Source organism: Dermacentor andersoni, chromosome 7 (genome assembly GCF_023375885.2).
Source record: "Dermacentor andersoni chromosome 7, qqDerAnde1_hic_scaffold, whole genome shotgun sequence".
NCBI lineage: Eukaryota > Metazoa > Arthropoda > Arachnida > Ixodida > Ixodidae > Dermacentor > Dermacentor andersoni.
This window is the reverse complement of record NC_092820.1, coordinates 20,657,549-20,679,143: the sequence shown is the minus strand read 5'-3', so window position 1 is coordinate 20,679,143 and position 21,595 is coordinate 20,657,549. Positions and strand designations below refer to the sequence as shown.

At 44.0% G+C, this 21,595-nt stretch overlaps 1 protein-coding gene across 3 annotated transcripts in view; it reads right to left on the bottom strand.

Moving 5' to 3' along the window:
• Positions 1-301: 301 nt before the first annotated feature.
• LOC126535661 (nuclear exosome regulator NRDE2) overlaps positions 302-21,595 on the bottom strand; it is a 331,490-nt gene continuing 310,196 nt past the window's right edge. For 2 of the 3 annotated variants that reach the window (XM_055073176.2, XM_055073177.2), the window contains exons 18-19: positions 9,224-9,295; positions 307-915 (exon numbers count right to left, since the gene is read on the bottom strand). In XM_055073176.2, coding sequence (XP_054929151.2) covers positions 736-915; positions 9,224-9,295 — 252 coding nt within the window. In that variant the 3' untranslated portion in view covers positions 307-735. Of the gene's footprint in view, positions 916-9,223; positions 9,296-21,595 lie in introns of all 3 variants that reach the window. The other variant, XM_055073175.2, reaches the window with a different exon arrangement.

The window sequence follows — 21,595 nt, the reverse complement described above, 5'->3', positions numbered from 1 at the left end:
GTTGTATTAAGAATTTTGTTATATTGACATTCGTTACATTGAGGTTTAACTGTAGTACATAACAGCTTGTGTGCAGTGGTGTAGACTGGAGGGGGGGGGGGGGGGGGGGCACACCTGGGACATGTCTCTTTTCCCACGAAATTTATTAGTATGTGGGCTGCCCAGCCCTTCCCCTCCTTCCCCTTTCCGTCCCCCCCCCCCCCAAAAAAAATTTCTCGCTATGCCGTTACTTGTGCATAACCAACAAACCACAACTTGGCCAACTGACTCTAGCAATCCCAACAGTGACCAGGGCTTGGCACAGTGTAAAAAAACACAGTTTAATATGTACAGTAGATAAAAAAAATAAGGGAGACTGGCTAGACTGCCGGCTGCTCTCCGGCATGGTCGAGGAGCAGCTGCAGTTCTTCGAGGGGTGCACGAAGCCGGATTCCTTTCTCCACCATCATGTCGACCACCTCTTGTAGGCACTCGGGGAAGTGGCGCACACCGTCCACATACAGCACCTGCACAATAACACAGCCTCAATTGGCAACTTCTTTTCATATGACTTGTTGGTGGGCTAGTTGGTTCTACATCATGGTGAACATTTAACAGCACAAACAGACAAAGGACAAGACGAGTAGGTAGGCACCCACTTGTGTCACCTACTCGTCTTGTCATTCATCTGTTTGCACTGTTAAACATTCACCATAACAACTTTTCATTTTTTCGTTTTATTGCTCTCAGGGCCGGTCAGGCATTAGAGAGGAGTGAGAAAAAATACAATAAAGACAGTATCCTTGAATTTCGCAGGATCGTTGATGGTGATGACCGGAGGGCAGGTGATTTCGGCCCGAAGCAGTTGTTGGCACGAAGGAATTCAAGTACTGGTGTGTCCGGCACTGTGGAACATGTACCTTTAGGTGGTGATCTCTGCAAGACAATAAGTACACTGGAGGAGTAAACAGGGATTGCTTTAGGTTGTTGCTGTGTAATATATTTTATGAAATGTGCACAGGCGAGATATGCGATGTTGTATGAAAAGACCTGGGGGATACAGTCCTCCAGCACAGACATACATGCATGAATGCCCTCACATGCATACACGGTGACGGATGAGTAAATAAAAGCCCAGACAAAAAGCTACAAGAAAGCAGTGCAAGGTCATCTGGAGCCAAAAAATCAACTAAACCTTTTTGTAATGAAGTGGCATACAACACAAAACTACCTTCATTTATTCAATATTCATTGTGCAGTTAGCCCGGAGACCTCTGAGTGGCAACCCTGTTGCCTGTGACAACAGTGGGGTGACCACGCTGACGCACCGCATGTGCATGCACTCGCTGCATAATGACAACTTGAAGCTGTCGGTCCGATGTGTTCTGCTCCAATATTTTAAATGTGAGTCGGCAGGTTCATAGAAAAGTATTGTGGAATGTTCCAGGGCACTACTTTCTGCGAAATTGAGCAGTCACAGTCGTCGCCTCGCTTCGGATGTCATCAGTGTGTACACGAGCATGTACGGTGGTGGTTTCTCCTCATTGCAGTTTCATTGTCCTGGCGCACTCAATGATTTGTCGGCCCTTTTTTGACGATGAATTGCAGCAGTTGGTGTTTGAGCTGTAATACTATGTTTCGCTGTGCAGCGCGTGCTGCGTGTTCAGCCACCTGCTCCGTTGGCCACAGACATTCCAATTTTGTTGCCATTCTCAGGAAATGAGGTGGTCACTGCAACACGTTAATGCATGCACTGCTTTAGCACCGTTGCTGCAAAATGTGGTCTGTAACATCTGATACACGGGTGGAGAAAATTAATGGGCAAAACGAAGTTATGTAGTCTTGTGCTGCAGCGCTGATCTTCGCAAGAAAATTTTATTTAAACTTGATTACTTTCACCATGGCACAGCTTGCTCCTACATGTTTGTTGGCTCCTCATAACTCTTTCTTTCTTTGCTTCTGCCATGGATAGCAAGCACAATTACTGTTATCACGTAACAAAAACAAGTAGCAACCTTTGCCTAGACCACCGTTTTCAAAATATTCTGTTCTGTAAATACATCATACATATTCAGAACAAAAACAAGAAAATTGGGAAGCTTAGTTATGCTGATACTTCACTGAACAAATATTTCTTTGTCGTCGAGGGTGAAACGCGTCCGCATTCTCGGACTCCACATACAACAGGACGGCGGAGGCGCATACACCATCCAACGTCTCAAGCAGACCACCTTCCAGATCATGCGAATGGTCAGCCGTATCACCACCAAACAATACGGACTGAAAGAAGACGACATAATACAGCTCGTCCAGGCCCTGATAATCAGCCGCATTGCCTACACTGCCCCGTACTTGCCCCTCACTCCCAAGGAGATAGATCAATTAGATGTACTTCTTCGGAAAGCCTACAAGCAAGCGCTCGGCCTACCCCCGGGAACAGCGACACTCAAGCTTGAAGCCCTAGGAGTCCATAATACTATAAGAGAAATTATAGACGCCCACCTCACAAGCCAACAAGAACGACTAGCCCTCACACCAACAGGAAGAACAGTCCTAGCGCGCCTAGGCTACCCCACACATGGCAAAGGCCACGAACAAGCAATCCATCTGGCCCCCAACTTCCGGGAGCACATCAAGGTAGCCCCTATCCCCAGAAGCATACACCCGGAACATCATGCCGATCGTCGCCAAGCTCGCGCAAAAGCTCTACAGACAAAATATGGCAGTTTCCCCACCTCACTATACACAGATGCCGCACAGTACCCCCAAAAAGCAGCCATGACGGCCAGCGTTGTCGACTATAGCTTACAAGAGGTGGTCTCGATGACGGTCCGCACTGCCAGCGCCCTCATAGCGGAGGAGACAGCCATCGCCTTGGCCATCACCTCTAGTCTGACCAACGAGTACATCACAATTATTACCGACTCCCAGGCAGCTTGCCGTAGCTACGCGAGAGGTCGAATATCTTCAATCACCCACCGACTCCTGAAACAAGCCTCCCGATTCCCGGACGTTGAAATAGTGTGGACTCCAGGACACGAGTCCTTCCGTGGAAATCAGCGTGCGCACGCTGTAGCCCGAGCTCATGCCTCCCGGGCGCCACAAGAGAGGGCTACGGACGCATCCATGGAGCCCGTACCTTTACAATACAACGCCATACTACAACACCACAGATTGAACAGACGACAATACCCACCTCCACACAAGACCCTCTCACGTGAAGACGCCGTAACATGGAGACAACTACAAACCAATACATACCCACATTTAAGCAGACTACACGCAATCCACCCTACACTATATTCATACAAATGTCCCCATTGTAATGATTACGCCTCCCTATATCACACCACATGGGCGTGCCCCAACGTGAAGGCGGCCCCGCAAATACCCAACCCCACACCCAAGCAGTGGGAGGCCGTGCTGACTAGTTCGGACTCGCCTAACCAGCAGCAACTGGTGCGGCGGGCCCGGGAGACAGCGAGAGCCGCAAAAGCCCTGGACTAAGGGCGCCTCCCGCACAAACAGAAAGACACCTGCTTGTCCTTTCTTTTTTTTTAAAAATAAATGTTTCTCCTCCTCCTCACTAAACAAGTAGCTGGAGCACTTAACACACACCACATTAACACACACTTAACGCACACACAAAGGCAGAATAAAATGTTCACAGGCTTTCCGGTGTTTTCTCTCTTTTTATAACATAACATTTTTATAGTGCTGATAAAGTGATGTTCTTGGAGTCATTTCAAGTAGTCTGAAAGTGCGTTGAACAGAAATAGTCTTAACTTAAAAACTTAACTTAAATCTAACTTTAAAAAAACAAAGTTTTTGCATTAGAAAGTCTGAATGCAATTTATTTGCAAAAGAAGACAGTGTAGTGCATACTTGACGATTGCGAAATATGATAAACCGCGGTGCAACTAATGTTTGAGATAAACTGCTTGTCAGTAAAATTATGATACCGTTCTTGTCAGAAAAAGTTTGTTATATGCAACACCGAATGACTAGAACTATGTGCAAATTTTAAAATTTGTATTGAACTACAATGCTGCTTAGTCTAGGCAAAATTTTACGAATGAGCCCTGGGATCGTTCTTCACTTCCAAATGTGCATAGACTATTATTTACTGCTCGAGGCCATGTTTCATGAGTGAGTCATGAGTTTTATGACATTCCATGCCTGTGATTATATGACAAAAAATTTGTTTACATAATAATTAATTGTGGGGTTTACTGTGCCCGAACCATAATACGATTACGAGCTGCACCATGGTGGAGGACTGCAGAATAGTTTTGACCACCTGGTTTCTCTAACATGCATCTAAATCTAACTATAGAGGGTTTGTCCGTAATGTAATGAGACTGGGTCTGGTAAAAAGAATTTATTGATCCGATCGGTACATATTATTAAGATTCTTCAAAACAGTCTCTTTTGGCATCGATACCCCGCTGCCAACGTGATTCCCATGCTGCAAAGGCTCCCCAAAAGTCAGCTGCCGTAACCTCTTTCAGAGACGCTGTGACAGCAGGGTGTGAGACCAGGCTAGTTGGTATTCCATGCTGAAGTGACTAGCACAAGAGTGGACACAGGACACAAGAAGGCGACAAGGACAAGCGCGTGACAGCCTGTTGACACCCTGCGACAGCCTGTTGGATGGCAGGAGCATCGTCGAAACGGGTAGCTTTCAGGCTTCGCTTGAGCTTTGGCAACAGGAAAAATTCTGCCAGGATCACATCTGGGCTGTACGGTGGCTGCAGCAAGGTTGCAAACCCTATCTGGGACAGGTAGGCGGTCACAATGAAGGCGTTATGGGCTGGAGCGTTATCATGATGGAGATACCAATGATTGGCAATCTCTGGTCATTAACGTTTGACAGCTCTGTGAAGGTGCTCAAGGTCTTTGCAGAACACAGCGTTGACGGTTCATTTCGGAGGTACAAATTCTTTGCGGACCACCCTACGCTTGTCCAAAAAGACAATGAACACTGTCTTTACCTTGGACATTCTCGCTTTCTTGGGGCCCGGGAAGTTCGTCGAGTGCTACTCTGAACTTTGGTACTTGGTTTCGGGGTTGTACTGGAACACCCATGACTTGTCGCCTGTTTTTACGCCATCTAAGAAGTCCCATTCAATTTCTAAGTGCACCAACGTCTCACAGGAAACGTCAATTCATCATTGTTTTTGGTCATCACTCCACATTTCTGGCACCAATTGCTGCAAAGAAACCTTTTGCATGTGAACCTTTATTTTGCACACGAGTCTTCGTTGATTAATCTGATACTCAAACAATGGTCAGAGCCCAGGATATGTTTTAATTGGCCACATTTTCGTCCAAACCACTCGTAGAAGGGCGTCCAGATCGCTCCATGTCTTCAGCAATCTCCCTCTGTTCTTGAACTCACTGAACCACCGGAAAACCTGGGCCCTGGGCAGGGCATCGTCTCTGTAAGCCTCCTTAACCAAAGCATGCATCTCGGAAGCGCTTTTTCCCAGGTGAAAGCAAAATTCAATTGCATACTGCTGCTCCAACGAACGCTCCATTTTTGACATTTTCTGCAGTGACAATAACTTGAAAACAGCTTTTGCACCACTTCAGATCCTCACTGCATCAGAGCTTGGACGCGACTGCCGCCCAGTGCGTTACTTAGCGTAGAGCACTCCACCACCAATCCCGCCTGTGGGGAGCGCGCTACTGGCAACTGCAGTGCCGCGTGGCAGGCGACAGACTCGTTACACTTTGTGGGCAAACCCTGCACACGAGAGTTCTTGCATTTCGCCCACATCGAAATGCAGCCAGAGCTGAACCAGCAACCTTGAACTTGGCAACGCAATGCAACAGCCACTGGGCTAACACACTGGGTGCATTAAGTATGTAAGGTTTGTTGTCCTCCTAATGCTGGCATTTATAGATATAACACTAGCGAAAAATACAAATAGTAATGGGACAGCACCGTGCTAAGAGAGCATGCAGTCAGAGTGCAAGCAAATGCATGAAAATGAAGCTATTTTAGTCAGAGCGTAGCAAATGACAAAGACGAGTCCCCCATCTGACGTCATTGGAGCACTGTTCGCAGCGCCGCCAACGGTCGCGCTCGAGGCTAATACAGTCAAAGCTGATTATAACAAAGTAAGTGAAATTCCCCTTGAAATCTCCATAAAGATAAATGTATTTAAAACATTTTAACGAAGTGAAATTGTCCTGCTGATAAATGTAGCGAACTAGATTTGTCTCCGAAACCAAAATTGTGCAACTCTTGCATGCCCAATACAGTAGAACCTCGTTCATGCGTTTTGGGAAAAAATGCAAGAAACAAACTTACTAGGCGGGAAATGTATGATCCAAAATGGCTAATAAATTTGGCAGACTCAATTGTAGGTGACATCTACGAATAATGTGAGGCGACGCACAAATTGCTGCAGCACAAGATGCTAACACGCTCTGAGCAGCCTGAGATGCATGCTGCTGTCGATTTTGTGGCTTCGGCAAACTTACGTTTGCACTCCTGAACTTCGGCCTGGGTCAGCAGCTTTTTTGAGCGGAGCATTTTGATGGAAAGTTCTGAAGCCCCACCCGCCTGAACCGCTGCAGCATGAGACGCCGACGCGCATTCCAGCTGCTGGGGCATGAGTGGCCCCAGATGCGCATTCTTTCAGAAATGTTTACTAAGCCACAACAGCCCAAACAGAAATAATACTATACACATTTTAAATATGTCGCACCAATATACTGGCACTGGGGTGCTTGTGCGAAAAAAAAAAAAAAGAAGATACATAACTTCAACCTTCATTTCCCTTTTGTAGAATTGAACTGTTAGTTCAAATTGATCAAAAATAGAATTTTTAAATAATAGTTTATAGTTTGAATTGATTTAGTATTTTTCATTAAGTGTCAACCCTCAGGCACTACAATCCTGCCGTACACTTCTTTCACGGTGAGGCCCAAACTAGAATTGGCCCAATTAACATTGGGACCCCCAAATTAACAAACCTGAGAGAATCTAATAGAATGTAGGGGGAAACAGTCCATTTCATTCATGCCAAATTCTCCCAGCTGTATTCATTGTGTGAACAAAATAAAACTACTTAAATTGGCTGCACATAGGAAAAGCAAACTTTTGGAATGTATTTCCTTTTTTTACTAATAACTTGCTCATACTGGATTCCCAACAATAGCAGTCATCTTTAATACTGTGTGCACAACACCAGCAGTCACACTAAATGACTCGACATTTCTGATGTAATAACGTACTCAAATGCCGTTTCATTTTACCCCATAAACTCAGCAACGCTTTCTCGGCTTGCTTGTGTAAAGGAAACCTATTTTTGAAGTATGGAGAAAAAGCAACCAAGAAATGCTATTGCACCAGGAGCTTCACTTGAACTCTTGCTTTCTAGAACCTTTCTTAAGTAACAGACACACGAGGAGCAAAGCCTTTTCATGGGCTTTCTATGGGCTCTATAGCCATGGTGCTATCACAGGAAGCAAACAGAAACCAAATCACCACCATGCCTATACTAGCATAATGAACACAGTGCTTCAATGGCATGATGCCAAGACTATTTCAGTAGTATGTACTACAGTTAAACCTCAATGTAACGAACTTCAATACAAAAGCATCTACTTAATAAAGTAATCTTTTTTTTATCTTCTTGTCCATAGGACACCACATATTTGTAACCTCAATAATAATGAAGTGCATTTACACGAGATCATTTCAATATAACAAACTTTCACAGCTGCCGCTAAGGAATGCCAAGGCAGTAAACGTAAACTCCCACAGGCACAGATGGTGAAATGGTTGAATTGCATGAAGTTGCTTGTGAATGCACCTCTAAATCCGCATGCCACGTGACAGAGAATGGCCACTGAGCGGAGCAGCACTTGACAAACATCAGTAGTGGTACTAGTACTAAGTGCAAGACCTTCTTGCCGTCATGTTCCGTATAAAGTTCAAGTGCACTAAGGTCGTATTGTGCTCGTGTGATGCATAGAAAGCATGCGATGGCAAGCTGAAAAATACGGTGGCTTGGTGTGCACAGTCTTCCTGTACGTGCAAGGGAAGAGTACACATACAGGTACATGAACCATGCATGTGCATTAAAGTTGTTTATCTAGGGACCTTAATGGAGAGTTTTAGCGTGTCCAGTATTCCACTAAATGCAAGCAGGCTGGGCATTTTACCAGATGAGCGGAGGCACACACGTGAACTGCCTACACGGTGCAGCCACCTGGTGGTGCAGAGCTCAATCAGACAAACACAGCTGATATTGCAGTAACCAAGCGGATTTTACTTTGGTGCTGGTGCATATTTTCAGCAGAAACATGATTATACTGTTGCCAAAAATTTACACCAGCAGCGGAGTAGAATACACTTGGTTATTGCAATATTACCTCTGTGTTTGTCTGATTGAGCTCTGTGCCACCAGGCAGCTGCACTGTTCAGGCAGTTCACATATGTGCCTCCGCTCATCTGGTAAAATGCCCAGTTCACTTGCGTTTACGCGAATATCGGACACACTAAAACTCTAATGTGTACCGTCTTCGCACGTGTCTAGTGCTGGGGGTTACGTAATTTCAATTTTCAGAGACACATTGAACAAAGAGGTAGTAAAAATGTTCACTCCCCTTTGTTTGCACTCATCACAACAGCACTATGAGAGCCAGTGTTCAGAGTCATCTAGTGAGATCTCTTCATGTTTCCATAATTACTTTGTTTAGCGCAAGACAGCGGACACAAGAAACTAGCCCGCCAACGCATTGTGCTCTTCATGTTTGCCTGCACATGCGTGACACAATGCTTGTTAATCGAATTAGCAAATGCTTAGTGCAATTTATACGGCTGCTAAAGCTACAAACTTTACTTCGTGTAGTTGTGTCATACTTTGCTATCGCTACCAATGCTTCACCTTTCGGGTGAAACTGTGACATTTTTGTAGTTGAATTTAGTTTTTTCCAATTTGCTGATAGTTAGGAAAGCTTTATGGCCACTTCCAGGTAAGAAAAATCCGTCGGCAACTGCATAAAAGGTCGAATTTCAATATCACAAAATTTTGTTATAACAAAGTAAAGTACCATTTTGGCAACTGTGTTGAATGGAAATTTAACTGTGGTCATTATATAACCAATTTAGCAAAATTAAAGTTTTGTGGCAGTTGCTTGCTTCAATGAGGATTTAATGTATACCCAGCCAGCCCACATCAGCCCAATGCAGGGTGCATAAACATGAAGGCAGGACTGGTCTCACCTTGGCCCATGGACAGCACTGAAGGGCTCTGTAAAAGATTGCCTTTGCAGACTCCCTGGTTCCAAGCCTCAGCTGGAAAAAAAAAAGAAATACTGTGCATAAAGATATGCATGAGCTTTCCATCGATCAGCTATAATATGGTGCTGAAGACGAGCAGTCATTTGCCTGAATTTGCCCCACGGTTTTGCCAAATACAAGTCCTATGCATTTTAAAATTAAAATTTAATTATGGGGTTTTACGTGCCAAAACCACGATTTGATTATGAAGCACGCCATAGTGGGGGACTCCAGAAATATGGACCACCTGGGGTTCTTTAATGTGCACCTAAATCTAAGTACACGGGTGTTTTTGCATTTCGTCCCCATCAAAATGCAGTCGCCGTGGCCAGGATTATATCCCACGGCCTCGTGTTTAACAGCCCAACACCACAGCCACTAAGTAACCATAGTGGGTTCCTATGCATTTATGCTCCCACTCTTTTTGGTTTTGCTTGGCAGAAGCCACCATTCTCTTGTGGCAGATGAGTGCATAACAACACAGGTATGGTGAAAGAAATGCAGATGGTTTCACCACCTGTAGATGCAATTATGCAGATACAACGCACATTTTGGAATCTATGTGAAGCGGTTAATGAAATGCTATAAGTTTGCCGCTTTCATTCCTGCATCTTTGACACAAAAGAAGCCGGTGTGCATGCATGAGCTCTTGTGCACCTGTGCTAAGCAATGTGACAACTCTTATAGCATTTGTTCATTTCTTCCTATTTATTTTAAATGTACCACCTGTCTTTTTTGCCAATCTACCCCCTTTTGTGGGTATGTGCATAGTGTGAAGATCATCTTCAAAATGTGTTGGTAATCTCAAGGAGGTAGACAATGGCACGATAGAAGCACAGGTGCAATTCTGGCTTGATGGTGAGAAAGCACGTATAAAAGGGTTAGAAAGCTTTGCTTTATTAAAGGAAGTGTGCTCTTGATGACGTATATTTGCTGCAATGAGGACATTTAGGCATCATTTGTTTTATCACTAAGTGATTCCACAGAAAACAAGGGCAGCAGCCTGGACAACTATAAAGGCCCAACCACTGGCGAACACATCACTTTGCGCCAATTGGAGGAAAAGGGCACGCAACCACAGGACACAAGCTCCGACGCGTGCCGATGCTCGCTTCTCGGCTGTGGTGCACTGTTGCTTGACCATTTTGTCTTGAACCGTACAAGTCCATGCTAAAAGAGCCTGCTGAGCTTGAAACAATAAGTTGGTGATCTGTATTTTTGGATATAAAAAACACATTTGATTAATTAACATAGGCCTTCCGCAATAGTTTTTTACCTTTGAAGTAACAATAGTGCACAAAACATTGACATCAGCACTTGCGCTTGCATTGTCGTCTGTCTACAAGACTGCTTTGCAAACACCTGCACGAACATACCATATCATATCAAAAGCTGTCGTATGATTTAATTTTTGGTAGCTCATTGCACAGCCAACTATGCAAGAATTAGGCGTGCAAACTATCACTGAAAAATCTGTGTTAGCAGTATTGTCACATAGTAGCGATGGTGAAGAATGATGCAGTCAAAAGTGGGAGTTACAAATTTAACTTTTTACTGGGCGAACTTGTGCCCAACAAACAAGTAACTCTTGATCACAATGATAACAGTGAGCAAAGTCAGCAATCGTCGAAATTCTGATCTGCGGGTCAAGAACATCGGCTTTCATGCATCAGTCGTCGAAAATTCCAGCATATTCGCTGGTACCCGCGCACCTTCCAAAAACTACTACACAATTCATGTCGCGTATGCAATCAGATTACACAAGGTTCGTCGACAACAGGCAACAGATAGAACCATTGATGCATTCGCAAGATTTCCGATATGTGCAGGGACGTCCTGCACTGAACGATAATGTCGAACATTTGTTAGCTGGTGAAATATGGCCACCGGATATGGATAAAAAAGTATGCATGTCAATATAATTATGCTTGTTGGTGTATGAAAGAATCGTGAAAAAGTAGGTTCTGAGAAAATCAGCAAGAAGTATTCAAACACCTGTAGCGCTCAGAAAAAATCATCTAGAACAGCTAAAATTGACCTAATTCATAGTTTGTCTCCTCCTGATTCTTGTTTCTGTCTAGTCTTGCCCATGGAGCACCTCATTTATTATTCTAGGTTGTTTTGAAGCACCAACACTGCATTGGAGGCCTTCACTTGAGCGGCATTGAGTGTATTGCAAGAAAAGCTTTCCCTGGGGCCATGTTCTACTGTAACTGGTTTCAACAAGCAAAGTCTGTTTTTCTCGACATTAACGAAATGACATACCGTCAGGTACTACAAACTTGAGAACCAGAGGGTTTTAAAAGGTGCCTTTTGTTGTCCCTTGCCAAGTCGTACTATTGAAGCACTTATTCAAACATATGGGGACAGCTTATTTGCATAACACACGCACACACACACAAAATACCAGTTTGTTTATTGTTTTCAGCCTACTACGATGGTTTGGCTGAGAAAGACATTCAATTTGTTCTGTGAGGCATGCAATAATTGGTGTGGCATAATATTTTATTGCACAACACTTGATAGCCAACCGTTATTAAAACTCAGAAAAAATTAATAGCACAATGCATATGATCAGGCACATAGCATTTTATTTCACATTTTTAATTGATGCCATTTTTTTTAATTGCACAAAAGCTACTGCACGGAAATAATATACTAGTACCTACTTAAAAAGCATGATTCTGTACTACAATAATAATCAATCAATCAAATGTTTATTATAGTGCCCAGGAACAGCTAGACAGCCTTCATACTGGTGCACTTAAAGAGCAATATGTGAGACAAAATGTACAGAAAACATGAATGTGGAGGACAAGAAAATGCGAAATAGAGAAACAAATAGGGAAAAAGAAAACGAGGAAGCATAAAAGAGAGTTTCTCATACAACATCAGTATCTACATACATACAAAACACAGGAAATGAACTCTGAAATATGTCAGTGATGGCACAATTCTTACTACATGTTTTTTGGAGTCAAGCCATATATAGGTCAGTCTTCAATGCAACAAGGCCAGGCAAAGAATGCGGAATGCTGCCTGGTATACTAGCGCGGCACGAACAATTGCATATGATCAAGAAGCCTTGGGGAATGTATAATGTCGTGGATTACCTTACACAGGAACGAAAGGCCTGATTAATTAAGTCTTGAATCTAGAGGTGTGAGTTGAGGTATATTTGAGAGGGCTGGACTATGGTCGCCAGAATGGCAAAAGTGGTGCTTAGAGATAGATATCAATTTATTCTGGACGCATTCAATAAGGTTAGAATTAGATTTGCAGATATCACCTCCATCTACAGAGGCATACTCTAGTAGTGGAAGGCACACAGCAGAATACAATTTCATAAACCGAACAGGTGAGTGGAAATCACGCAATATACGACATACAATTCCAAGAGCGTGAAGGGCACACTGTGCATATTTAACATGTGAAGAGAAGCTTAGCATTTTGTTGCAGTAAACACTGAGATCTTTCATTTCATTGACGCTGGCAGAGGAGCATCCCGAAGGGTGTATGAAAATTGCACATGGTGTGTTTGCCGCATATAACTTAATGCCATAGTATTGGAAGCACTTAAGTGTACCTTATTGTTTCTGCATCAATTTGATAGTGAAAAAATGTCTTTTTGGAGGTTGGTGCAGTGGTGAACACTGTTGACAGTCTCAAATAGCTTTAAGTCGTTGGCACATAAAGCCATGCTGTTCATTTATTAAAATGTTCTACAGAAAGCAAGAAATGCAACACCGACTCAAATACCTTTGATGCACTGCACAGGATAGACATAGGCCGGCAGTTGGTAACTGCACGTCTACCACCTGATTTGTGCACGGGCAATGTCCGTGCTACCCTCCGAGTGCTAGAAAAGGCACTAGACTTTAGGGAACTACTGAAGGTGCTTGTGAGAACAGGGAACAAGTATGCTTCCATACGTCTTAACCCTTTCAGACGCCACTTTATCTCTTTGATCGAAAACTCACTTTCACCACATTTCATGTTCAGAATCATAGAAAGTGTATTTAGTGAGTTTTGTCAAGTTTACAGAATGTGGACTCCATGCGAAAACTCACTACGGGAACATCAAATAGGAGAACATATACTGTTTCATGTTTCGAAAAGCTTGAGAAGCACTTATCCAGCCACTTCAAAATTATGCCTGGTGCACGCCATTGTGAAAAACAATGAAAGAAATGAACAGGCCACGTACAACACACTGACACCGAGTAAAAACACCCAATCATATACCTTTGCACTCATTTTGCTACAACATTCTGCACATTACGTACTCAAGATTGCAGCAGAATTTCAATAAGTGTTTCAAGATGTGTGTAACACATTTTAAATATCATTACTTTCATCACTGCTTTTCCTGTTGATGCACTATCTTGCTGTATACAAGTGTGTACACTGCGTCTGAAAGGAAAAAAACTGCGAGAGGAATAAATACCATCAGCACCAGAAGAAAGGGAAGGTTTGAGGCACTTCATACACTTGAAAACAAGGCTTTCATTGACTGATAGCGTACACACCATGCCAGACTAAGGAGGAAGGTTATTTGAATCACCTTTAAACCATACACAGAACAGAAATGTTCGGCAAGGGCATAAGCAGTGTTCGAGACAACATTATCATTTTCATCAAGAAGACATCTTCGGCGCTCTCTTTAGAAGAGTGAGAACACACGAAGCTCCAGAAATATTTGGAATTATGTGTCATGCTGGCTTCAACACATTTAATGTGGTCTTAGTGACAATTTTACTGCTACTACTACTACTACAGTAAAAGCTCGTTAATTCGAATCTCGCGTGACTGAAAAAAATGTCTGAATTATCTGAATGCCGAATTAACGAATGAACAGGAAAAACAACATTAAAATCAAGTTGGTGAAGCATACCTTTATTTACTGAAGTATTTTGCAATAGTCGTCTGCTTTTTCGCGCAGATTCCGGTTGACAACACAATTTTTTCTTAACTTTTCCAAGTAGCCCACAGCCCGCAAACTGTCAGAAGTGCTCAGGCAAATGTCTTCCAATATCAAAAGCACCTCCGTGACTTCTCGTAAGGTGCAATGAGGTCGCGGTTGCACTTCCTCGCATGACTCGTCGTCTCAAGACCAGTCGTGGCGACACAATCATCAATCGCTATGTAGTCCTGAAGGGTCACATCTGTGGAAAGGACAGCATCGAAGGTCGGGCAGTCATCATCGGTGGACTCGGCTGACACCTCGTCGGCTACTGCCACATGCTCGGGCCTCACAATACCGCTGTGCCAAAAACCGTTGGCAATGACTTGCGGAGGTGCATTTTTGCACACGTGGGCAATGATGTGCACTGCGCTGAGTAGCTTCAACAGCTTTCCAACTTCTGAGCATAAGATCATTCGCTGTAGTAGGTGTTTTCGGTACTTTGACTTCCCGTAGTGAATGATACCCTGGTCCATCGGCTGAAGTGCACATGTAGTGTTGGGTGGCAAAAAAACTACCTTGACGCTCTTCAGTTCGACTGTACAGTTATGTACAGTGCAGTTGTCAACAACCATAATTATCTTGCGGTCCTTAGATGTGAACTGCTGACTGCTGCAGCCAGCTTCAAAAATGACCGAGGTCATCCAAGCCTTCCTGTTTGCTCTGTACTCAACAGGAAGGCTCTTGATGTTTTTAAAACAACGTGGCTTATGCGCCTTCCTGATGACGACAAGTGGCAAGCACTCCATGCCAGTAACATTGGCGGCAAGAAGCACAGTTATTCTCTGCTTGCACTTCTTGCCACCAATGCACGGGTCCCCTTTGAAAGTCACCGTCTTGTCGAGCAGAGCTCTGAAAAATAGAGCAGTTTCGTCTGCATTGAACACGTCACTTGGTTCATATGCGGCGATGTGCTCAAGCAGCATCACATTCTCCAACTGGGTGGTCATGCTTTCGTCAACGCTGGCCTTTTCGCCCCACACACTTCTCAAGACGAGTTTGTGTCTCTCCCGAAACCTCGCGAACCACCCTTCTGAACCTCTGAACGATTTAATGTTAATCATTGCAGCGTACTTCTCACCTTGTGCCAAGATTAGAAGTCCGCTCAAAGGCAGATGCGCGTTGCAACAGTCAGTAACCCACTGGAGCAAAGCTTCTTCGAGCTGGGGATGAGCCGGGGTTCCCAACCGCTTTCTTAATGCATGAAACTTCTCGCTTTCAAAGGCTTAAAGAATCTGTTGTTCATTTTTCACATACGTTACCAACATGCTCCGCTTCACATTGTACTTGGTCATAACGTGCTGTCGCGATTCGCCGTTCTTCAAAGCCTGCAAAATTTCCACCTTAGTCGCCAAGTTCTTGGCTTCGTACTTCTGCCACTTTGCTGGCGTTGCCATCACTTTAGTGCACGATGGTGGTGGCATGCAAAACACAGTCACAATGAAAAAAGAAAACTCCGCAAGAAGAGATGATGCCGAATCGACAACACAAGGAAAAATGGCGTCGAAGGTGCAGTGGAGTGAAGAAAGAAGACACCGATGTTTGGTGACGCTGCAATTGCCCCCACTAATTGATGACGATGGCGATGCCTCTCAGGTTTCGGTTTCACTATAGTGGTGCCAGCGCTGCTTTACCACACTTTCGTGTAGCGGCAGCCGTCAGCATTTGTCCGACTTAAGCGGTGCGGGGTTGAATTCTGACGCATTAACGAAGGTTTGGTCCCATAGACTAACACGCACTTTGGCCGGGACCAATAGGGCCGTCCGAATTACCTGAATTTCCGAATTAACGGGTGTCAAATTAACGAGCTTTTACTTTACTACTACTACTACTACTACTACTACTACTACTACTACTACTACTACTACTACTACTACTACTGGATAAGGTGGAAGCTTGAGCAAGTTGGTGATTCAATATCGACATGTTTGCACAGTGCAAAAGACAAGGACTGAAGGAAGAACACAACACAGGCGCCTACTTCAACTGATCTTTCAACCCCTATTGCTGTGCTGCAATAGGGGTTCATGTGTGACATAATGCAAAAGTTGTTTTTCATTATTTTTACTCATGTATACAGTTCTGGCGATTTCGCAAATAAAGACCAGTTGAAGTCAGTGCCTGTGTTGTGTTCTTCCTTCAGTCCTCGTCTTTTGCGTTGTGCACACATGTCGACACTACTACTACTGCTACTGCTACTACTACTACTACTACTACTAATAATAATAATAATATTAATAATAATAACAATCAATCAATCAAAGGTGTTTATTAAAGTGCTAAGGAACAACCTCGAGGACCTTGGTCCAAGCTGGTGCATTCAGCAAAACAATGCCCAGGAAAAACAGTGCACGTCACACACACATATACACATACACACGCATGCATGCATTAAAAAAAATAATTTTGTGAATGCAGATTTTAACAGTGTAAAATGTGTACACGAAGAGAATACAAAGCAAACGTGGAGAAACAGAAAAATGATTACAGAATGACGGAACACACAACAGATATGAGAATGTTTGTTTAGTTATTAAAATTCCTGTGCAACTCCTTTTCAGGAAAATATTAAAATTAGGCATGAAGATATCCAGGCATTCTGAATGGGCATTGCATGTCGCCCGGACTCTAGATAGAGGGTCACAAAAATTTGAAGGCGCGCTGCTTCCTTGTGCCTTTCTGCAGAATGTACAAGGGTTGATCCAGAAATAAGGTTCCCAAAGCGCTCCAGCCACACGGGAAGGTGCAAGGCGAAATACGGCAACACTGTTATGCGCGGTTGTTCCCCAACCTTCAATTCCCCCCAGCTGCGCTGCTCATTCTTGGCTCAGCAGCTGTCCAATATGGAGGTTCCCAATGTTTATCCTGCCAAGTGCGAGATTCGTTCCGTAATTCGCTATTTGCACGCCAAAGGGACTCCACCCATGGATATTCATCATCAGTTGGCAGAAGTTTATGGTGACAAATATATGTCCATTCAACACGTCCGAAAGTGGTGCAGGGAGTTTAGTGCCAGTTGGGAGGAACTTCATGATAAAGAACAGAGTGGAAGACCGTCAATTTCGGAGGTGGTTATCGAGATGGTCCAACGCAAAGCGCTTCAAAACAGGAGGATCACCATCCGTGAACTTGTTGCTCATATTCCTGGGAGTTCTTATGGTACAGTGGAAAGAGCTTTGACTGAAAAATTGGAGTATCACAAGTGTTGTGCTCGATGGGTACTGTGGCTTTTGACATCAGACCACAAGTGCCTTGACTGTGCTCGCCAGTTTCTTCAAAAGTGTCAAGAAGATAAGGAAGTGTTGTTGGACTCCATTGTTACCGGAGACGAAATGTGGGTGTTTCATTTCACTCCCGAAACGAAACAAAAATCCAAACAGTGGCGTCACCCAGAGTCACTAGTCGCAAAGAAGTTCAAACAAACTCCTTCTGCTGGCAAAGTCATGGCCAGTGTTTTTTAGGATCGTAAGGGAATATTGCTGATCGATTTCATGGAACGTGGGAGAACAATCTACTCAGACATTTATTGTGTAACACTAAGAAAACTGAGATGAGATATCCACAACCACCGGCGAGGAAGACAGGCAGCCAGAGTAATGCTGCTTCAAGACAACGCCCGACCTCACGTCTCCCGTCAAACCCAAAAACGTTTGACAACCTTTGGGTGGACTGTCATGCCCCACCCACCGTACAGTCCAGACCTCACGCCTAGTGATTATCACTTGTTCCCCAAGTTAAAGGAACATTTGAGTTTCCAATGCTTTCGGCACGATGATGAAGTCAAACAAGAGGTGAAACGCTTCCTCAACGGGTTGGCGGTGGAATTCTACGATATTGGGATACAGAAATTGAAGCACCGTCTACAAAAATGCGTAGAAAAATATGGCGATTATGTAGAAGAATAGAGCAAAGTTTCATCTTTCCAATGATGTAAACTTCTATGAGAATAGACAATGTTGTCTATTTCTAAAATTGATGGGAACCTTAATTCTGGATCAACCCTCGTAAAAGGGGTACATTAGAAAGCAAGTGCGAGCAGCAGATTTTTCCATCAAATAATTTGTGGAAAAAAATAACATCCAATTTGTTGCATCTACAGGTGAGGGTAGATAACGCGAGTGTTTGTGTTAGCTCTATGAAGATGGAAGGCTTTTAACAGAATTGATTTCTAAATATAGATGTGAACTTTATTGCACACTATCGAGAAGTTCATAATTTGACATACAAGTGTTGCTCGAAATGACGGAGGTGTACTCAAGAACTGGAAGGCATACACTCTTACATAAAGCTACAAATGGCCCAGGTTGTTTGAAGGCTCTCGTCACCCGACATACTGCGCCAAGCATTCGATGTGCATGCTGCCTCGTCTATTGAGCGTGGGGTGAGAAACTCAGAGAGCTATTGAAGTACGCTCCAAGGTCCTTTGTTCCCTGAGCTTTTGGCAGGAGAACGTCTTTAATGCGATAGGAAATAAAGACCTGTTAGTCTTGCTCATGTAGTTTACAACTTTTGTTTTTGATGCATTTATGACCAGCTTGTTTCCAGTGCACCATGATGCAAAATTAGCAACTTCCTTCTGAAGAGTAGCACAATCATTAACATTTTTTACCACTTTGAAAAGTTTTGCATCATCAGCATATAATAAATTTGAAGATTTTTGAATGACTGCTGAAACGTCGTTAATGAACAGCGAGAAAACAAGAGGGCCCAGGACAGACCCTTGAGAAATTCTACTTGCAACCGCATAAACTTCTGACACTGACCATTTACACTAACGTAGCAGTACCGGTCGCGTAGGTACCATATTTACTTGAATATATGTCGAACATGAATATGGATCAACCCTTATATATTGTAATCTCCGAGAAATAAAAAAAAAATAAAGAAAACTCAGTGCCCTTTCACTCCGTGAAAAAAAATGACCAGCAAAACTGTGTATGTGGGCCCCTTAATGGCAAACTGCACGTCTGTCGCGGGTCGGCCCGGATTGCACTATCTTTGGGATTGGCCCTCGTATGGGGAGTTTTGTGTCTACACACGGACACGATTCTGAGGGAACTAGCCCTTAACAGCTTCACTGTAAAATTGGTTGTCTTTGTGTTTCTTGATTAATTAATGATGGCGATGAACGCAGGAGCAGTGGCACGAGCGCATTCGCACGGTAGCGCCGAGGAGCACCAACGAGCCGACTGTGAAAAAAGACGACGATGGTGGAGCCAATCCTGATGATGATAGTTTTGTGTCTACCCACGGACACCATCCTGGGGGAACTAAACATTAACAGCTAAGCTGTAAAATTATTCGAATATACGTCGACCTATTAGAATCAGTGCATTAGAATCGAGCTCGACCCTAAATCTGCGTTAACATATCGCCATCGTCATTTCAATATGGCCACCTCGTATGCGCTTCGAGCCTAGCTGCCGTAGTTCCTCCATGTGCTATAGCATGTGTGCTTAGGCATTAGTCCACCGTCTGTCTTCCTGTGTCCTGCGTTTGCTTTATCAGCGCCAAGTGCCAAGTTTGTCATGATGCTGCATTTAAAAGGAAAGTCATTATGTGTGCGAGGACAAATGGAAATCGGGACGCATCATGGGCGTTTGGAATACCCGATATTGAGTGCAGAACTGACGAAAACAGGAGATGGTTTTCGGCAGCAAAGCAACAGTTGACTGATGCAGGAGGTATTTGCGACGATCCACTTCAGTGATACGATCGCCTCGGCCCTATCTTGAAAGCGATTTGCGACAGGGACAGAGCCCGCCACGCGCTGTGTTTTCACTGCTTATAGTTTGCATTGAGGTGAGAGGCAGCTGCTGCCACGCTTCATCACTCCAGCGTTGCGACGGCGAGTTTCTGCGGTCATCGAGTGAGAGCTGTTCATGCTTGCTTGTGCGCGTGTGACACCATGCTTGTTAATTTAGTTAGTACTGCACTGTACGGGTGCGCATTACAATCGGTGCATGTTAGAATTGAGTAAATAAGGTATTTGTGATTTGCGCAACTGCGGCTTCAACGTACGGCATCGACATGCATGGCAGGGTATTTCGGTTTGCGGCTTTGGCCCTCGCGGCTACAGAGGCGGCTCTGTCAACAGTACTTTTGCTAGCTTTGATCACGAATATAGGTCGAGATTCCTTGGTCACAAATATAGGTTGATAGCTAATTATGGGTAATATTTCTGGAAAAAGAAGGTCGACCTATATTCGAATAAATACGGTACATTCTTATCAGCGCTGTGACAGAGTGGTGCAGATCAAGTCGTGTCAAATTTTCAAGGAGTATTTTGTGGTATACATCAAACGCCTTGTTGAGGTCAGAATAAACGACATGCACCTGTCCTGTCTTATACACTGCTTGAGAGGCATGCATCATGAAGCTAATGAGGTTGGTACCTGTGGAGTGTCCCGATATGAATGTACGCTGCTGCGGAATGATAGTATTTTTAATAGAGGATGAAATTATTGAGTGCTGAGTTGTCTCGAATAATTTAGATGCTGTGCATAGGAGAGAAATAGGCCTGTTGTTACTCGCAGTAGTTTTTACCCCACACTTAAAGATGGGAACGGCCTGCACTGTTTTCCAAGCCTTTGGGAATGTGTTTGTCTTTAAAGCAGAATTAAAAATACAAGTAAGCATAATAATAATAACCTTAGTGGTAACATGGCACTCTAGACACCTCTCAAGGCTAAAAAAAAGACTGAGGCCTGTATGCTAGAGTGTCTGATAGCCAGCCATCTAGAGCAGGAATTTGCAGGGCGCAGAAGGCAACCCCCTCCTCAAACACACACTTGCTGATCGCAGAGCATGTCACACACACATACAGGGCAAGAACTGGGCAGTCGATGGGTGCACAATGCACAGGAGAACCGATTGAGTATGAATGGCTAGGGGGTGGTGAGAAAGCTTCGCATGCCAGATATAAGAATGGAGTCGCAGTGTTGCACCGTATAGGCGCAATGGGGATCAGGCTGTCCTGACTGCTTGTTCTGACAGACTGATGAAGAAAGATGAGTGCTGTCCAGAGAGCTGTCAAGCACACTGCAGAATAGACAGACTAGTGCAATGTTGCGCTGGTATTCAAGGTGTGCCACTTTAGGGTACTGAGGCGACCTTTGTAGGCTGGCATGAGCTTGTGACGACCGAAAAGACGGGAGAGAGGTGCATGTTGCCCGGCACTGAACAAGCACAAGTTTGTCAGTGAGGTTAGTTTAGTATGGGGACTACGTACCGTATTTACTCGCATACTGATCGCACTTATCTGTAAAAAAAATTGACGCAAATTCAGGGGTACGATCATTACGTGGGTTAAATTTCCCATGAAAAGAAACATTTTCTTTTTTTTTTTCTCG